The sequence below is a fragment of the Terrapene carolina genome, unplaced genomic scaffold (assembly GCF_002925995.2).
Source record: "Terrapene carolina triunguis isolate 2854851 unplaced genomic scaffold, T_m_triunguis-2.0 Scaffold66, whole genome shotgun sequence".
NCBI classification, from domain to species: domain Eukaryota; kingdom Metazoa; phylum Chordata; order Testudines; family Emydidae; genus Terrapene; species Terrapene triunguis.
This window is the reverse complement of record NW_020664417.1, coordinates 16,015,916-16,034,589: the sequence shown is the minus strand read 5'-3', so window position 1 is coordinate 16,034,589 and position 18,674 is coordinate 16,015,916. Positions and strand designations below refer to the sequence as shown.

At 42.1% G+C, this 18,674-nt stretch overlaps 1 protein-coding gene across 2 annotated transcripts; it reads right to left on the bottom strand.

Annotated features, from left to right (window-relative positions):
• Positions 1-355: 355 nt before the first annotated feature.
• Positions 356-13,750, bottom strand: ELMOD2 (ELMO domain containing 2). Of its 2 annotated transcripts, none has more exons than XM_024208121.3 (9): positions 13,589-13,750; positions 12,782-12,929; positions 11,530-11,558; positions 6,968-7,065; positions 5,924-6,053; positions 4,714-4,847; positions 3,985-4,053; positions 1,686-1,819; positions 356-1,144 (listed from the first exon to the last, which is right to left on the bottom strand). In XM_024208121.3, exons 2-9 carry the CDS (start codon positions 12,924-12,926, stop codon positions 987-989), a joined length of 897 nt encoding a protein of 298 aa, XP_024063889.1. In that variant the 5' UTR covers positions 12,927-12,929; positions 13,589-13,750; the 3' UTR covers positions 356-986. The 2 variants fall into 2 exon arrangements, with proteins under 2 accessions (XP_024063889.1, XP_026503621.1); XM_026647836.2 differs by lacking the exon at positions 13,589-13,750 and adding an exon at positions 13,315-13,373.
• Positions 13,751-18,674: the final 4,924 nt, after the last annotated feature.

The window sequence follows — 18,674 nt, the reverse complement described above, 5'->3', positions numbered from 1 at the left end:
TTGCACCCCTACTTCCTTGGACGTATGGATGAAGTGAAGAGTTCCAGCTACCTTCACAAATCATGGATTGCAGCCGCAATGAAGTTTTGTGGGAAATAATGAAACTACAAAAAGAGGTTAAGTAATTCTCCTAGATATCACTCCCCATTCAGAAAACATCGCGGCGGGGGGGGGGGGGGGGGGGGGGAGGGGGGGGGGGAAGAGAGAATGGGACAAAAAAAATACAGAATCAAGTCAGCCGGAAAAACTGTAGCCCAAACTGAAAGAGATGGATTGAGAGCTGAAAATATTTATGGCAGCATGTGACACGAAAGATCTTCTTGTTAAAAGGGACTTCAGCCTTACACTATTATTATTTTTGAGGGAAGTTCCTTCCAGGCACAGGGTTGTGAGTACTTATTTCCTGGAGGGAGGATCGTTTCAACCAGAACAATATTTGTTCTTGTGTGTAAATACAACTAAATAAAGCCTCTTCTTCCAAGTCACAAATAATTGTTACATCATCTTCATGGACCTCTTTACACAGAGAAGTTTAAAACTTTTATGGACCACAAGCTATGTGCAGATAAACAAGGGGACAGGGCTTGAGAAACAAATCTAAAACTAAAGCAATTTCCCCTCTTAAAGACAACTAATTAACAGTTAATGGTAGAAAAGGAACCTAGTAATAGGTTACATAATGAAGATAACATAATGCAGCATAAATACCTGCTTCATGTTCCTGCACCAAGAGGTGTAAGAAAGTTGTGAGGGCAAAAGATTCAATATGGGATTTTTTTTTTTTAAGTTTTCCTTTGGAGAATAGCATATAAGACCTGTAAACAGTGGCTGATTGTCCAAGCTTTCATAACAATTTGAGCTTTTTCAAAAATATATGTATAAAAAGTTACATCATTAAACAAATTTTTTGGTGAAGTAAGTGTGAGAATTCCATGAGAACGCATAATTCCATTTTATGAGCAGAACTGGGTAGATTGCAGATGAGGCTATGGTTTCTTTATATTCTGTAATGTTAGTACTAGGTTATAGTCCAGAAGGAGTCCTTTAACTTTTTCATGGAATTTCTCCCTATAGTGGTTGAAGTGCATAATACTTTCTGGTTCTTCTTCAAACCAAAATTTGTCAAACTCATAAACCAGATAACCTGTAAAGAAAACAAAATAAAGTTCTACAGAACCTGTGATCCATTCTTTTCTACTTTGGCTCTGGCTCCTCCCAGCCTATTCAGCCTAGAGGAAGAAGGCAATGCCTCATTTTATTCAATAGCAATTCTTCTGGATAGTGTAGGAGTAACTAGCAAGAATGCATGCCTTGGAAAATACTGGATATTTATTAAATTGAGATCTGCTGTATGGATCCATCCACCCAAATTTATCCAATGAAGAAATAGTCAGACATCCAGGTTATAATTCTGGCTTTGGAGGAGCAATGGAGGTAAATGTTTATTTTTCCTTTAAACTATGCTTGAAAATAAATCCATAACAGCACTAAAATATTTTTAATATGTAACAAACTGGCTGAGAATGAATTGCCCTTCTAATAGCTGGCCCAGTTATAATCACATATTACTGCTAACAACTAAAGGAGTTACTCATTTATCTCTAGTGGTAGAGGCCTGGACTTTTGGTAATGAAGGTAGTCCTGCCGCTGATAATCTATAGGAGGGAAGAGTTACAAATACTCACAATAAAACTGATGGAAGTGTTCCATTTGTGGCAATCCAGGGACCAAGTTGTAGAGATGAGACTTTAAAGCACCACTCTTTAGTAAACTATAAGCCATTTCTGTCAAATTGATCCCAACTATTGCATAGGAATATCTGAAACACCAAAAAATTTCCTATTAGATACTAATGAAATCTATTTTCCTGCTGATTTTTACAATTTATTCCATTTTCCAGGGCTAATTTGTATAGAGACAAATTATTATCTGCCAAATTATTCCTATTCTACATTTTGGGTCATTCTAAGAATCAAGCAAAGTCTGCCTCATGCGTATGGAGCATTTTTGTCTGAAGTGCCTTGTACATCTAAGACGAGAGTGAAGTTAAAAGATGGACTGTGTAGGAAATATAAAATTTCATCAACAGCAATGTAGTGAATGCCCCTATTAACCATGCAGAGGCAACAGGATAGGAAGTTTAATCAGCATTGTGATGGGGTGTACCAGCCCGCCACTGGTTCAGCAGGGGTTAATCACAGTCTGTGGGCTGAAGAGGCCACGCCCCTGGCCTCTGCTGGGCATGCTCCGGCTATAAAAGGGAGCAACTCAGCTCAGTCAGGGCTGACTGCCAAAGGGAACAGAGGTGAGCTGCAGGTTCCTGCAGAGGGACAACTGACACTCCAGGACTCAGAGGCCCAGCGGACTGCACCTACCAGCGACTCCCAGGCACCCAACACCAAAGAGGGAAGAGAGGCCATAGGACTACCAAGATGACTAGCTGCGGAAGAACGGGTAGGAAGTAAACCAGGGCAACTTAACAGGAAACTGGTCATAGAACTGGGGCTTGGCTCAGTGTGTTTTGGCAGGATCCCTGCTGAGCAGGAGGTGGGCAACCCTGCCACTGTCAGGGCCTTGGGTTGGGACCCAGTGGAGTAGGGAGGATCTGGGTCCCCCTACCCTGGCTGCTGCCTGTCCTGAGGTGGCAGCCCACCTGTCCAGCCACTCTGGCTATTAGGCCACGTGGCCTTGCGAGGGAGAGCGGCCATAGTAACTCTGGCCACTAGCCCACATGGCCCTGCGAGGGAGGGCACCCTATTGATCCCGACATTAGACCACACTGCCCAGAAGCCAAGGGCGGTCATCCAGATTCAGCAAGCATATAGAAAAGAGGGGAGAGGGGAAAAAAAAAGGCTTTTTAAAAAAAATTCGAAATCTGGTCTACTGCCCTCTTTCCAAATCTACTGTAACACGAACATCACAGCTACCAAAAACACCGCTATAGCAAGAAAGCTAGCCAGCAGAAGCTCAAGTAGATCTTATGTATTTTCATATGTGATACAATTTTCAAAGCTTGTTATCTAGTACAATGTGTTAAATCAGGTACGGTTGCACACACAATTTGAGTCATTGAATAAAGCGCATTTTGGGGCTTTGTCCATGATATCCTGTTTCCACAGGGAGATGGAATTCCAAACACAGAAAATATACCTCAGCAACAACTCTAGGTCTGCTCCTGTTATTCTAATTTTTCATCATTGGGCTTTTTAAACAGAAAAAGTCCATACATAAGTTCAGCAGTCACAAAAAGTGCATCATTTTGAAAAACAAATAATTTACAATATGTTAAAGGATACATGTATATGTTTTCATTGCAGAAGTCTTCATTAATTTTGTAGGATGACTGTTCACAACTTAGATAGGGCAACATTCATGACAAGGCACAAGATGAAGCCTTCCCATGCTTACTATATTAATTATTGAGATAAACCAGAGTTAACTGGGGATTGGGTGGATGAAAGAGGAGTAGTGTCTTGTAAAGTGAGAGATAATAAACAGGCTATCTTTGATTTGTCCAGGCCACTGGATGGGCACTTAATCCATGTAAGTATATATATTGCACTTGGCACAGTGTGCATGAATACATATATCTTGACTAAGTTTGTGTTACTAAATAGAATAAAGGATAATTACTATTTCCTTCCAAATTTAATCCAAATCTGTTAGCCATACTGTTTTGGGGGAAATAAGGGGTTGGAGTGTTTTTCTAGAACAAAACTAACTGAAGACTACAGATTACTAAGGGCACTAAATAGACTGGTTGGAACAAATACGTAGCTATAAACACAGTTTTCAACTCAGATGCTGTAACCACATCTCCAAAAGGACTATTTTACACTTCAGAAATTAATTCCGTTTGTCAATTTCCTATAGAAAGTGTTAAATGTTTTCCTCTTTAAAAAAATCAGAAGATACTCCAATACAGAATTGCACTCTACAAATCTAAGATCTTTGTGAGATCTTAGGCCCATACAAATGGCTTACCCCAATTTTGTATGATTTGAACGAGAGAGGATCTGGCGAGATTCACTGGTGTAATGTTTACTAAAATACCTGAAAAGGAGCAAACAAAAAACTGAATCTAAGGATTGCTACATAAGCAGTTTATTAATTAAATCTAATATTTTCAATAACAGAAGAATGGAATTGTAGACAAATGTGTATTGAAGAAAGAGTGCAGAATGAAAACCAATAAAAGTAAATGGAGGAAGTGACATGTAACAAGGAATGGCATGATAAAGGAGACCAGTGGGATAGAAGTCTTCCAGAGAATTCAGGATTCCCCCATTCAAGCAGGTTTTCATATCTTCTGTTCTACATCATTAGTACTTTTAACTTAGTAATAACTTTATTTTGAAAAGTTTTGATCATTTACTTTCTCAGCTATAGCATAGCAGGCCTATCATACATGGGTAGAATGTTTTATTCTTAAACTCCTTTCTGCTCCTCTTCAACTCTTACAATTTGTAACTAAAACCACCATCTATCCAACTAGATGGTTACAACAATGCAGCTCACTGCTGAAGAACTGTTTACTCATTTAGAAAGGGGCTCATTTTCTATTATTCAGTAATGTATTACAGTAGCCAATATATTTCTATTTGCTTCTACTCAGGTAGTCAATCCAGAGGGAATTAGGAATAATACTAAATAAGAATTCATAGACATAGAAAATTTAAGATTTAGAGAAGAAAAGTATTTATTTTCACTTACACCAGATTGACTAATCCCAGCATGCCCATTCCTCTGAAGTCTGTTTTGGGATCATCACCTTGGAAACCAATGTCACACCACTGCTTGGTGATTCTAGCCTTCAGATTTTCATGAGGCATCAGCAAATTCCAAAGCTACATAAATATACTTCCATGTTACAAATAACACAACTGCCAATGTTTTTCCTAGTCATGTTATTCAGAACATTTATTGACGCATGTCAGATAACAAAATAATTTTGCATTTAAGACACAAGACTAAAAATTGGGAGACATGGATTCTCTATGCTTTGTCACATTTCCTTTTTTCCCTTGGGTAACTCACTTAAGCCCTATATATACTAAAATTATAACCAAGTCAAGGGACAATTAACTCCCTTAGAGCCCGATACTCATTTACACTAAGGCCCCTTTAAGCTGCTCTGGCAGTGCAAAAGGGCCCCAAGTGGATGTAAAAGAGCATCAGGCCCTTAATTTTTCTGGTTGTCAGTCTCCTCATCCACGTAAACCCCAATTCTGCAAACACTTGTGCAAGTGCTTAATTTTAAGCACAAGTACTACCATTGAGTTAAATAAGATTACCCACGTGCTTCAATTGAAACACTTGCATAAGTCTTTGAAGGATCAAAGCCACAGTGAGGATACATATCTATATACAGGGATATTAGAATGCTAAGTTCACTAGTATTTGTAAAACTCATTACATTTCTTGAAGCACTATAAATTATCAAGTACTGTTTGTATGCAGAGGTGTTGGTGGTTTTTTTTTTTTTAATAATTGTGTGCTACTATTTTTGGGGTTTCAGATGGAATAAACTTACTGTAAGAAACCCTTGGGAAAAAGAGCTATTGGTCTGAGATTTGCTTTAGGATATTGTTTAACTTGAGAGAGTCACTTTTACAATTGAAAATAGTAAATATTTTTAAAATGCCAACATGCTATTAAAGGACTTAGCAGTAAGGGGATAAATTAAGCTTTCACATACTATTGGAGACTTATAGTAAAGAGCATTTGTCAGAAACTTATTGAAAAGGCACCTGTCAGAGCTGGTTTATTCCAATTTTTAAAATCAATTTTGCTCTTCTAGTTTATAAAGACCAAATAGCCTGATAGTTATGAATTTAAAGAAAGCTAAACTTCTATGGCTAATTTATTAGCATTCAATTATTCTAGTAATAGTTTAGGACTCAGAATTCCAAGACACCTTCACCTGGATTAGCTGCTTTTCATGTTCTTCGTTATCTGAATCATATGGAACTTTCCTCAGATTTTCCACCTCCAAATAAAGTTTCTTATAACCAGATATCTGCAGCAAACATACCTGCAGGCTTGTCTTAAAACTGAAAAACAAAAAACCCCACAGGAGCTTAAGGGGGGATACATGATAGGATGGCCATAGAGTCATCATTGCTTAGATCATAAGAAAAAGGGAGTACAGGTCCTGCAATATTTAATGTGACACACCAAACTCCTGCAAGCTTTGCCCAACTGGAAAAAAAAAAAAAAACGTCTTCCAGAGAGAAATGTATTACTTTCCTCACCTCAAAATTTTACACTAGTCTAAACTCGAGAGTGCGTAATATTTCATCCAGCTCCAGTGACAAGTCTAAGGGCAATACTTCAATGCTGCACAGCTAGAAATGGGAACATTGCATCTCTGGAAAAGGGGAGAACCGAAGCTTTCCAACATTAAATGCCACACTTGCTTCTAGATTTAAAGGTCATAAGATATCCGAAACTTTGAAACTGTGGATGGTTTTTATGTACAGAAAAGTTTCTTTAGATCATTTTTAGAGTTGTTTTAAATTAGTTATTTTCCCCTCCTCAAGGCCTTTACCGTTACAGGTGGAGAGACACAAAAGAAACTGATCTAACAAGCTTTGTTTTTTTTAAATGAACTCTAAAATAACAATATGTAATAGAGGTTATACACGATGATATGGTAAAGATTTGATTGAGATGACCAGTACAATTTAACTGTGGGTTGGTCAACTGTGAGTAATGCAATTATCCCAAACTCATGCCGCTAAAACCTTTTTATCATACCACATCATATGCACTCATCATCTATACAGCTTAAATCCTTAAAACTGAATTGCAAAGTACGATGTATGTGCTGTATTCCCCAAATAACAGTATCAGATTAGGTGATTCCTTTAATAATCTCTCTCGTCACATACCTATACAATGTTATAAAAGGTAAAATGATGTGATCCAGTTAGAAGTACCTATATAACAGTAGCAAACAACATACCTTGTATCCTTCTGTATATTAATCTTCTTTTCTTTCATTATACCCAGGACACATTTTTCCACTTCAGCTTCACCAATATGTACAGCATTTCTTAACACCTAAGAAATGAACGTAAGTCAAACAATGAATACAAAATGTAACATCTATTTTGTTCCTATTATTTACCAGTCTGTTCATGCCCATTGCATTTGCATCTTTTAAAAATGAAAAAAATATGCGACAGTTTTCAAGGTAAATACATTTTGTGATAAAGCCTTAAGTGTGCTTGCTTTGCCTGTGAAAGAATGAGGATAGTTTCATTCCTTCTTTTTCAGCCAGCTGGTAAAATACATTAAATTAAAAAACATGCATCCTGGACCGTGATCTCAAGATAACTAGTATCAGGCCTGATAATTTTTGGAGGAGAATCCTCAAAGGCAAACTTAGATCCTGAGAGAAGTTGTATTGGCAATTCACTATAACTTAGATTCTGATACCCTTAAACGTGTTAAATAGTACCTTACTCCATTTACTTAGTCCTACTAAAGTCAATGGGATTATTGAGGAGTAAGAATTCTCAGTGACATTTTTCCTCCAATTCAATAATGAACTAACACCTCATCATAAGGAGCAAGTGCACTATTTGGAAGTGAGATGCCAGTGTTAGGATGAGACAGAGGCCTTGACTATGTTGTTACTAACAGCATGCCATACTTTTCCGGAGTGAAGATATTAACCAAAGTCCCAAACAAATTCCAGGACCTAGGTTAATATCTTCATTCTGGAAAAGTGTGGCACGTTTGCTGTTAGTAACAACAAATAGGTTGAGACAGAGGCCTTAATATACATATAACATCCTTGAAAGAGCAAAAATAACCTGCATCAAGGCAATGGTTATCAAAGTTCAACTTAAATGGACAGGTCATGTTATCAGAAAGGATGATGATAGAGTCTCCAAAAAAGTCATTTATGGTTAGCTGAAACTTGGAAAGTACAGGAACGACGGTGAATATAAATACTTCAAAGTCACCCCTAAGCAGAATCTTAACTTGTGCAGCATAAATGTTGATAACTTCAAAGACAGACCTGAATGGAGATCACATATCAATAAATGCTGTAAATACTTGAAGGTCACACTTACAAGATGGGAGAACTCTATTCTAAGAAGCAGTGACTCTGAAAAAGATTTGAGGGTTATAGTGGATAATCAGCTGAACATGAGCTCCCAGTGAAATGCTGTGGCAAAAAGGGCTTTGGATGCATTAGTCCAGTGGTTCCCAAACTTGTTCCGCTGCTTGTGCAGGGAACCTGCCACAGCTACCGGGAGCAGCGATCGGCCAAACCTGCAGACGCGGCAGGTAAACAGCCCGGCCTGGCCCGCCAGGGGCTTTCCCTGCACAAGCGGCGGAACAAGTTTGAGAACCACTGCATTAGTCCTTGATAAACTGGAAAGGGTTTGGAGAAAAGCCATGAGAATGCTTAAAAGATTAGAAAGCATGCCTCATAGTGGTAGACTCAAAGAGCTCTCTATAGCTTAACAAAAAGAAGGTTTGGGGGGTGACTTGATTACAGTCTAAGTACCTACATGGGGAACAAATATTTAATAATGGTCTCTTCAATCTAGCAGAGACATCCAATGGCTAGAAATTTAAGCTAGACAAATTCAGCCTGGAAATAAGGCATAATTTTTTAACAATGAGGGTATTAACATTGGAACAATTTACCCAAGATCATAGTGGATTCTCCATGACTGGCAATTTTGAAATCAAGACTGGATGTTTTTCTAAAAAATATACTCTATTTTGGGGAAGTTCTATTATACAAGAGGTTAGTCTAGAAGATCACAATAGTCCCTTCTGGCTTTGGAATCTATGAACCACTTTGAGAAAGACACAAAAGGTTAGTAGCGACTGGACATCTAACATAGTGAATGCTAGTGAAAATGAGCTAGAATCAGAAACTAAAATAGGGAAAGAACAAGTTAAAAATTACTTAGACAAGTCACCAGGGCCTGATGAAATACATCCTAAAATACTCAATGAGCTGATTGAGGAGGTATCTGAGCCATTAGCGATTATCTTTGAAAAGTCATAGAAGATGGGAGAGATTCCAGAAGACTGGAAAAGGGCAAATACAGTGCCAATCTATAAAAAGGGAAATAAGGACAACCTGGGGAATTACAGACCAGTCAACTTAACTTCTGTACCCAGAAAGATAATGGAGGAAATAATTAAGCAATCAATTTGCAAACATTTAGAAGGTGATAAGTAAGTCAGTATAGATTTGTCAAGAACAAATCATGTCAAATCAACCTAATATCTTTCTTTGACAGGCTAACAATGGGGGGGAAGCAGTAGATGTGGTATATCTTGACTTTAGTAAGGCTTTTGATACTGTCTTGCATGACCTTCTCATAAACGAACTAGTGAAATACTACCTACCTGGACCTACTATAAGGTGGGTGCTTAACTTGTTGGAAAACCATTCCCAGACAATAATCATCAGTGGTTCAGTCAAACTGGAAGGGCATATTGAGCAGGGACCCGTAGGAATCAGTTATGGGTCCAGTTCTGTTCAATATCTTCATCAATGATTTAGATAATGGCATAGAGAGTACACTTATAAAGTTTGCGGAGAATACAAAGCTAAGAGGGGTTGCCAGTGCTTTGGAGGATAGGATTAAAATTCAAAATGATCTGGACAAACTAGAAAAATGGTCTGAAGTAAATAGGAACAAATGCAAAGAGCTCCCCTTAGGAAGGAGCAATCAGTTGCACACATACAAAATGGGAAATGACTGCCTAGGAAGGAGTACTGCAGAAAGGGATCTGGGGATCATAGTGGATCACAAACTAAATATGAGCCAACAGTGTAACACTGCTGCCAAAAAAAAAAAAAAAAAACACAACAACAACATACAGGGATGTATTAGCAGGAGTGTTGTAAACAAAACACAAGCGGTCATTCTTCCGCTTTACTCCACACTGATTAGGCCTCAGCTGGAATATTGTGTCTAGTTCTAGGCCCCACATTTTGGGAAAGATGTGGACGAATTGGAGAGAGTCCAGAGAAGAGCAACAAAAATGATGAAAACTCTAGAAAACATGACCTATGAGGGAATATTGAAAAAAATTGGGTTTGTTTAGTCTGGAAAAGGGAAGTTTGAGGGCGGGGGCACAATCACAGTTTGAGTACATAAACCGTTCTTACAAGGAGGAGGGAGGGAAAACTGTTCTCCTTTAACCTCTAAGGATAGGACAAGAAGTAATGGGCTTAAATTGTGGCAAGGGTGGTTTAGGTTGGACATCAGGAAAAACTTGTTAAGGTGATTAAGCACTGGAATAAATTACCAAGGGAGGTTGTGGAATCTGCATCATTGGAGATTTTTAAGAGCAGACTAGACAAGCACTTTTCAGAAATGGTCTAGATAGTACTTAGCCCTGCCATGAGTGCAGGGGACTGGACTAGAGAACCCCCTGAGGTCTCCTCCAGTCCCACAAGTCTATGATTGGGGGGGGAAAAAGGGCCATGCATCATACCAAGTTTTCAGTGGGAGCCTACACATCCCTATGTGACATCTGTTCGCAACCTTGTGCCTCACAGATTGGAGTATACAGCCACAACAGAACACACAAGATGCCACAATGTCATTGGTATAGTATGGCTGTCTGTAGTATTTAACAATGACATTGTGGCGCTATGCATTCATAAAATAGTTTTCATTCCATTCCCCAACAGCTACATTTCAATAACGTGAGATGGGATTCATGAGCGTGTGTGTGTGTGTGTGTGTGTGTGTGTGTGTGTGTGTGTGTACACAAAGGGTAAACCATTCTGGGGTAAGATACTCTAGAAATTTAAGATATTAAAATCATAATTAAGACATCTGGTAGAACCTACTCAATGTGCTCATATCATAACAAAAATTTGTTTGTGGCAGTCACAAATTCTTTCAGTACCACTTGGCAGTGATTAGACAGAAGAGAACAGTCAGTCATCTTTGTAGAAAAACATTTAGTTTAAGATAAGATAAGCAAATTTGAGGGTCTAATACTTTGACAGTATTCCTTTAACTGATGCTGAACAGCCAAGTATGTATTCATATTCCATTTGCTTCAATTATACAGCACTACTACATGACACCATGCATAATAGATCTAGCATTGAAAGGATTACGTATCACATTTCCATTTTCTACAAAAGATTTTTAGTCTGCAAATCGCATTCCTACCTAGTAGCTTCATTTTTGCTGTGCAGATCACTGAGGTCTTGATACCATGACAAAAATTACATTAGGAATTAGACTACTTTTGTTCTATTCAAATAATCTATTCAATTTTACATATATTTCTGAATTAGAGTAGAAATATGGATAAAACTGAGCATATTGAGCATTATTCTGTATAAAACTTTAACAGAAAAACAGTGAGAGAAAATTTTACTCCAGCACATATTCTGTCATGAATACATACCCAAAAGACACTGAAAGCTATCAAATTCTAAAAGTAAGTATTACTTTAAGGGCATATTTGTCTCTAAAAATTGGTATTCTGGTATAGTGTGTTATCTCCATTGACTCCTACCTTACTCTTTGATAATCCCAATGAGTACTCTGTAATACAAGACAAATAATTATATCACTACAACTGTTTTATATATTGAATTCAAACTTTTGACGAGTTACATCATTGACAACACATTTGTAAATAGTATGTCTAACCAGTGTTTTATTAGGGTTGCATCAGCAATTAGTCACCTGTTAATTTAAAATTATCCTTAAGTGACAATACTGAATTGAAAATCTTTTGCATGATGTAAATCTATCACCATCTTTATGAATATAGCAACCTGAATACTTTTGTAGTTTTTAAATTTACTCCATTACAATGTCAGTTTAACAGCCTGGAAAGATGAGGAGCCAGTTTGAAAGAGATAACATAGCTGTTGTGTATTTAGGAATATCTTTCTTTCCAAGCTCATTTAAAAACATTCATTTATACTAACAGGAGTTTACAAAAGAACATCATACTTTGTACATTTTCCTACTACTGTTAAAATGGCAACCAAGATTGGCTTACAAATAAGAGAAATTACTTATTTTAGATTTACATGTTGCATTTGACATCACTTTGTGTGTAGTCATTTTCAGTGTTTCCCCTTTAGAATTAATTTCCATGTTTGTGTGGGTCTTTCAAAGAAAACAGCTTTTTTTTTTTTTGGTTTTAAATAGGAAATTGTGATGGTAAAACAAAAAAAATTGGCCAGAGACTCAGCAGAAGGTGTAACACCTTTTAGCTCATTTTTTGAAGCTGACTACATTTCCCTTGGCTAGCAGGGAAAGTAAAGTATATCTTTTGGACCTTTATTTTTTTAGTAATTAAAGCTTAAGTAAAAGCATTTGTAGTTTATATACAATATGATGCACTTTGCTTTTAAAGTAAATTTAGAGTCCATGAGAAAGGCATTGGCCTGGCAGGCAATACAGGAAGCAAGTTAAAAAACAGATACAACACAGGAAGTATGTCAGCTTTCTCACAACGCTTTGCCAAAATGCTTCTAGAAGACCTCTAGCTGCCAATTCCAGCAATGAACATAATAGACGTATCTAGGGCCCATGTAACCCTTGCTCCCTTGAGTCTGCCAATAGGAGTACAGTATCAATAATGATTTAGACGTTTTCCCCACTTGGACCGGATGTGAAACCAACCATTTTTTCAGGTATGCCTTCAAACTGCTGTCACACAGATTAACTGTTACTAAACCTATGTGCAAGAGGAACTGGCTGTCCAGTTGCAAGCTCTAACGTACTTTTTAAAAGATTACATCCTTCATTACCTATCTTTAGCGTTCGTTGTGAACCTTCCTTTGAGCTACCAAAGATACGCTGTAATTCACATTTTCCAGTGAGCTGCCTCAAGATCCATTTCAGCCAAAACCGGAAGAAGTTACTATACAGGTATCCCCATAAGTACACAAACATTTTCTGTGCAAAGAGAGTGACAACTGATCACAGGGCATTCGTTGTCTGACACTACAGAAACAATTGTACAATCTGTCTGGGCTGCTAGCTCTTGCTAAGCTGCTAATGATGGTAACATCTACTCCCTCTCACGTGGCGAACACTCTTCATCTGCCAGAAATGAAAGGCTGAGTCCCCCCTTAGCTGCAAAGGGTAAAGAAGGAGAGACGCTTTGTACTAGAGCTGGCGATTGGGGAGGGTCAATGCCAAGCCTTAAGGGGGGAGGCCTGGAAGCACTGCCAGAGCAGGACACAGGCTGCCAGGCACCGCCCCAGCCTCCTCTTTGCTCTGCCCAAACACCTCCCCGCTGCCCTGCAGCCCGAGGGGGGGGGGTGGCAGCTATGCCCACCGAGAAAAATGCGCAGGGGCCGGGGGATGGTAGCGAGGCCGAGCGAAAGCGAGGCTGTTGCCCTATCGTTCATCCGGACAGGTGTCGGTGGGGGGGGGGGGCACACAACGCCCAATGTCCGTTGAAAGGAGGGGAGGAGATTGGCCCAGCGGCAGCTGCTGCCCCCAGCCAGTCAGCGGGGAGCAGGTGGATGACGCGTCCTAGCACGGGACACCCCGCTGGACTAGCCGCCTGCCCCCTCCCAGGCGGGGCAATAGTTCTGCCCGCGCCCTACCAATGAGGGCGCGCCCCCCGCCCGGTTACCGCCAGCGGGACAGGCACTGCTCACGTCGTCCTAACCAGTGAGTGGGGCTGGCTCCGGCCTAGCCCCGCTCTAGCGTCCCCCGGAAGGAAACCGGCCACCGGCTGACCCGGAAGTGATTGATGGGGGCGAGGTAAGGGCCAGTTAAACAGCTGTTCCGCGCAGTTCTGCGGTTAATCGCTGAAGTGCCCCGCCCCTCGGCCAGCGTGTCGCGTGCGTAGCCAGGGGGACGACCTAAGTGGGGAGGGAGACAGGACTCGGCTCCTCCACTCCTCACCGTCCAGGTAGAACAACGGTGCCAGGGCGCTCTCCAGACCCTGGCCGGCACGAGCCATTCAGCGAGCCGGGGCAGGGACGAGGTGCGCGCAGCCCGCTCCCCTCCACCTGCGCTAGTTCCGGCCGGGCCCCGGTTCCACTGCCCCCCTAGGGGCGAGGGGTGGCTGGCGGAGCCCCAGGTGGTGTCGGGCAGCAGTTAGTTGTCGGAGCGGGTTCCTAAGGCGTGAAGGGGACTCGTGCTCGGCGGGCGCTGGGCACCCGTCTCCTCTGCCTGCGGAACTCGCCTGCTCAGCGCTATGGAGCAGAGCGGTCGGGCCGCGCTGCAATAGTCAGGCTCCCCGGCGCAGTCCTGGCTCATTGGGAGGTAGGGTAGGTAATAGCGGCTTGTGATGGGCACCTGGTCCTGCTCCCCCCGCAGACTCCGCCTGGTATGTCCTAGCTGGAGGCCTCTATGCCGTCGCCTTGGCGTTCATGTAACACACGTGGAGATAGGCAGAGCCAGACATTATGACGTTAACAAGCACGTGACTGTGTCTAGCAGGCCAGGTAATCAGCAGCAGATAGTCCGAAAGGACCAGAAACCTCTTATAGTATCATAGAATATCGGGGTTGGAAGAGACCTCAGGAGGTCATCTAGTGCAACCCCCTGCTCAAAGCAGGACCAATCCCCAACTAAATCATCCCAGCCAGGGCTTCATCAAGCCTGACCTTAAAAACCTCTAAGGAAGGAGATTCCACCACCTCCCTAGGTAACCTCTCTGCCTAAGTTACCACCATCATTGCTGTTCCTAGGGTCAAGCTGGCTCTGCTGTGTTTGATTGAGATTCATTATAAGGGTCTCCCTCCTGTCCTATGTCTGAAAAAATGAAGAATCTATGTGAGAAAAGAATAGCTGACAAACATCTCAACAAAACCCTGCTCTGTAGACACAGCCTACACTGACAGAAGGGTGTAGAAATGCCATCTCCCTAAGCACTTTTCCATCTGTGTCTGTACAGGTGAGTTGTCAGCATAGCTGTGTCAGCCAAAGGTTTGGGGTTTGTTTGTTTTTTTCCCTCTATATCACAAGCTGATACAACTCTTCAGGGTAGACCAGATGTTGGTAGGCGGAGGAAAAAGGTTTGTCTTTCTCTCCCCCCCCTTTTTTTTTTTTTCTCTTTAACAGTAGCTCTAAAAGAAAGTGCAGATCAAGAGCTCAAGGTGCATTTGATGAATTTAAAATAGATAGAAGCCAAGGTAGCAAGACTAACCAGAAATTCTTTTTTTCAGCTTAGGCTGACTTGAAGATTGTGTCCCTGTAACCTGCTGATCTGTATGTGTTCTGTGCATAGGCGGGGACTGTAATAGACTTGCATCCTTTGAGTCAGGCACAGAGGCAGATATATAACACTTGCTATCCTGTGCTTTACATCTCTCACTGTAGGACACAAACACACTCATAGTGATCTGTGCTTGGCCACATCAAAGCTAGCAGTGTGCTATATGCAGGGCTGAGCCTGAAGACTACCCGTAAATATAGCAACTGATCTATCAAAAAGCAGGTGCCTAGTAGGTAGGGCAAATTGTTGTACATGGATTATCCCAAAACTCAGCATCCCTCATTGGTTGCTTATCTATTACCCAGGTCTGTAGTGCTGCCAGAGCAGTCCATAGCATCACTCAAGCATGTGAAACCTATGATGATGTTACCCTCCATCACCTTGAAAAACTATGCTCAGGCAGCTTGGCCATGTCATTTTCTGAACCTCAGGGTATGCCTATGATGATGATAATGATGCTGCTGCACTGTCCCCTCCATGCTTCTATGACTCTCTGCTCTTCCCCCAACCATGCTCCATCAACCCCACCCTCAGTATGTCACACCTCCCATGAAATAAAAGGGATGGTCCTCTCATGGAGCAGTAATTGGTTAAAAGATAGGAAACAAAGGGAAGGATTAAATGGTCATTTTTACACTGAAGAGAGGTAAATATAAGGGTCCCCCAAGGATCTGGGACCTGTGCTGTTCAGCATATTCATAAATGATGTGGAGAAGAAGGTGAAGAGTGAGGGTAAAATTTGCAGACAATACAAAATTACTCAATATAGTAAGTCCAAAGCTTTGTGTGAAGAGTTACAAAGGGATCTCACAACCCAGTGACAAAATGACAGATGAAATTCAGTGTTGATAGGTAAGGCTGCATGTCTGTCATGGAGGTTTTGGAAGTCATGGATTCCGTGACTTTCCATGAACTTCTGCAGCAGCCCGTGTGGCTGACCCCAGGGCCGTCCAAGCAGCTGGCCCTGGGGCCTGCTGCTCAGGCAGCCCCAGTGATAGCCACACCGGCTGCTGCTGGAGCGGCCCCATAGCCAGCTGGTCAGGTTGCCCTACAGTCCGTCACACCGGCCACTGCTGGAGTGGCTCCAGGGCCAGCCACACCAACTACTGCTCAGGCAGCCAGAGCAACAGCTGGTTGGTGGTCCTGGGGGTGGCCAAAGCAGCCGCTGCTTGGCGGCAGCTGGCCCTGGGGACCATCTGGGCAACGGCTGGTGCTACTGGCCCGAGCAGCAGCGGTGCTCTGGGTGGGTGCCCTGGGTGGGTGCCCCCGCTGCAAGAGCAGCAGTGCCCCAGGCAACCTCCCTCCTCCACCTCCCCCCCAAGAGCAGCGGTGCCCCGCCCCCTCCAGTTAAGCTAAGCCCCGCCACCAGACCATGAATTTTTGTTTATTGCCTGTGACCTGTCCATGAGTAAATCATAGCCTTCTTGATAAGTGCAAAGTAATGCACATTGGAAAAATTAATCCCAACTATATGTACAAAATGATGAGGTCAAAATTAGCTGTTACTATTCAAGAAAGATCTTGGAGTCATCGTGTATAGTTCTTTGAAAACATCTAATCCGTATGCAGTGGCAGTAAAAAAGCTAACAATGTTAGGAACCATTACGAAAGGGATAGATAATAAAGCAGAAAATATAAATCCCTGGTACACCCTGTGATGGGTGACCCCACACTGAACAAGTGGGGATTAACCACATTGGATCCAAGAGGCCATATCCCCTAACCTCTGCTGCACATGCTCCCGGTGGAGGGAGCAGATAAAAGGAGGCTGGTCAGCTCAACCTGGGCTAACTGAGGAGGATGAATGTATGCTGTTGAAGAATGGTCAGCCTGCTGAAGCAGAGATCCCTGTCTATTGTGACAAAGTTCTGTCCTTGACTCCGTGGGTCCTGCATTTCCTGATAGATTTTGCTAGCCTCAGAGGCTCACTGTGACCCTCCACATAGCCCTACTCTCTCTAGAGGCAAGGGTCACAGTCTACTGAGCCATTTTCATCATAAGCCAGCAAGGGAGGTGAGGAGAAGCAACCCTCCCTCACACAGTCTCTGTTGTCTCCCAGTATCAGTGATTAATCAGGGAGGGGAAGGGGGAGCCCGGGCCCACCCTCTACTCCGGGCTCCAGCCCAGGGACCCTAAAATTAGCAGCTATGGAAGCTGACTTTCTGGAAATAGGACACGTACAATTCACTGGGCCACTTCCCCACAGCAGCCCCCACTCAATATCTTCTTCACAGTTACCTCAGGGCCTCCTTCCTTACACCTGATATAGCTTTGTACTGCTTCATTCCTCCAACAGCACAACTCCCTTCTATAGCTCCTGACACTCACACCTCACTGACTAACTGGGAGGCTTTTAACTAGTTCCAGCCAGTCCTTGATTGGTTTCAGGTGTCCCAATCAATCTAGCTACCTCCACTGCCTTCTAGAAGGATCTTAATTGGGCCCAGATGTCTTGATTAACCTGGAGCAACTGCCATTTGGTTACCATGGTACCAGGGATTTGTTTAGCCTGGGGCTAACATACCTGTTCCTCACTACTTTACTGTAGCCATCTGGCCTTGCCCCATCACACTATGTTATGGAGAACCCTCCAGCTGTCGAGATTGATGGGGACACCAAGCTGGTGCTCACAGAAGAGAGGTCTGAAATGGACTTAAGGCTAGGAATTGACCCAGGGAATATATTGGGAGTCAGTACTTGAATCCTGAACAGGAGGTTGCTAGCTGCACGTGGCCCTGGATTGGAACCTGGTGGAGTAGCGTGGGCCTGGGTCTTCTATCTTGTGTTGGCAGGTGAGCATTACTGCTGGAGATTCTAGCTATAGACTGTTTGTGCTCTGCCCCATCCAGGGGGCTGAAGCCTCTTTGTTATTGTTTGCCTTAGCCAAAAGGTCGGGGGGCTACAGACTGTTCCTTGAAAAACAACAAGGAGTCTGGTGGCACCTTAAAGACTAACAGATTTATTTGGGCATAAGCTTTCGTGAGTAAAAACCTCACTTCTTCGGATGCATAGAGTGAAAGTTACAGATGCAGGCATTATATACTGACACATGGAGAGCAGGGAGTTACTTCGCAAGTGGAGAACCAGTGTTGACAGGGCCAATTCAATCAGGGTGGATGTAGTCCACTCCCAATTCCAGGAGAGGAAAAGCTGCTTTTGTAATGAGCCAGCCACTCCCAGTCCCTATTCAAGCCCAGATTAATGGTGTTGAATTTGCAAATGAATTGTAGTTCTGCTGTTTCTCTTTGCAGTCTGTTTCTGAAGTTTTTTTGTTCAATGATAGTGACTTTTAAATCTGTAATAGAATGACCAGGGAGATTGAAGTGTTCACTTACTGGCTTATGTATGTTACCATTCCTGATGTCCGATTTGTGTCCATTTATTCTTTTGCGGAGGGACTGTCCGGTTTGGCCAATGTACATGGCAGAGGGGCATTGCTGGCACATGATGGCATATATAACATT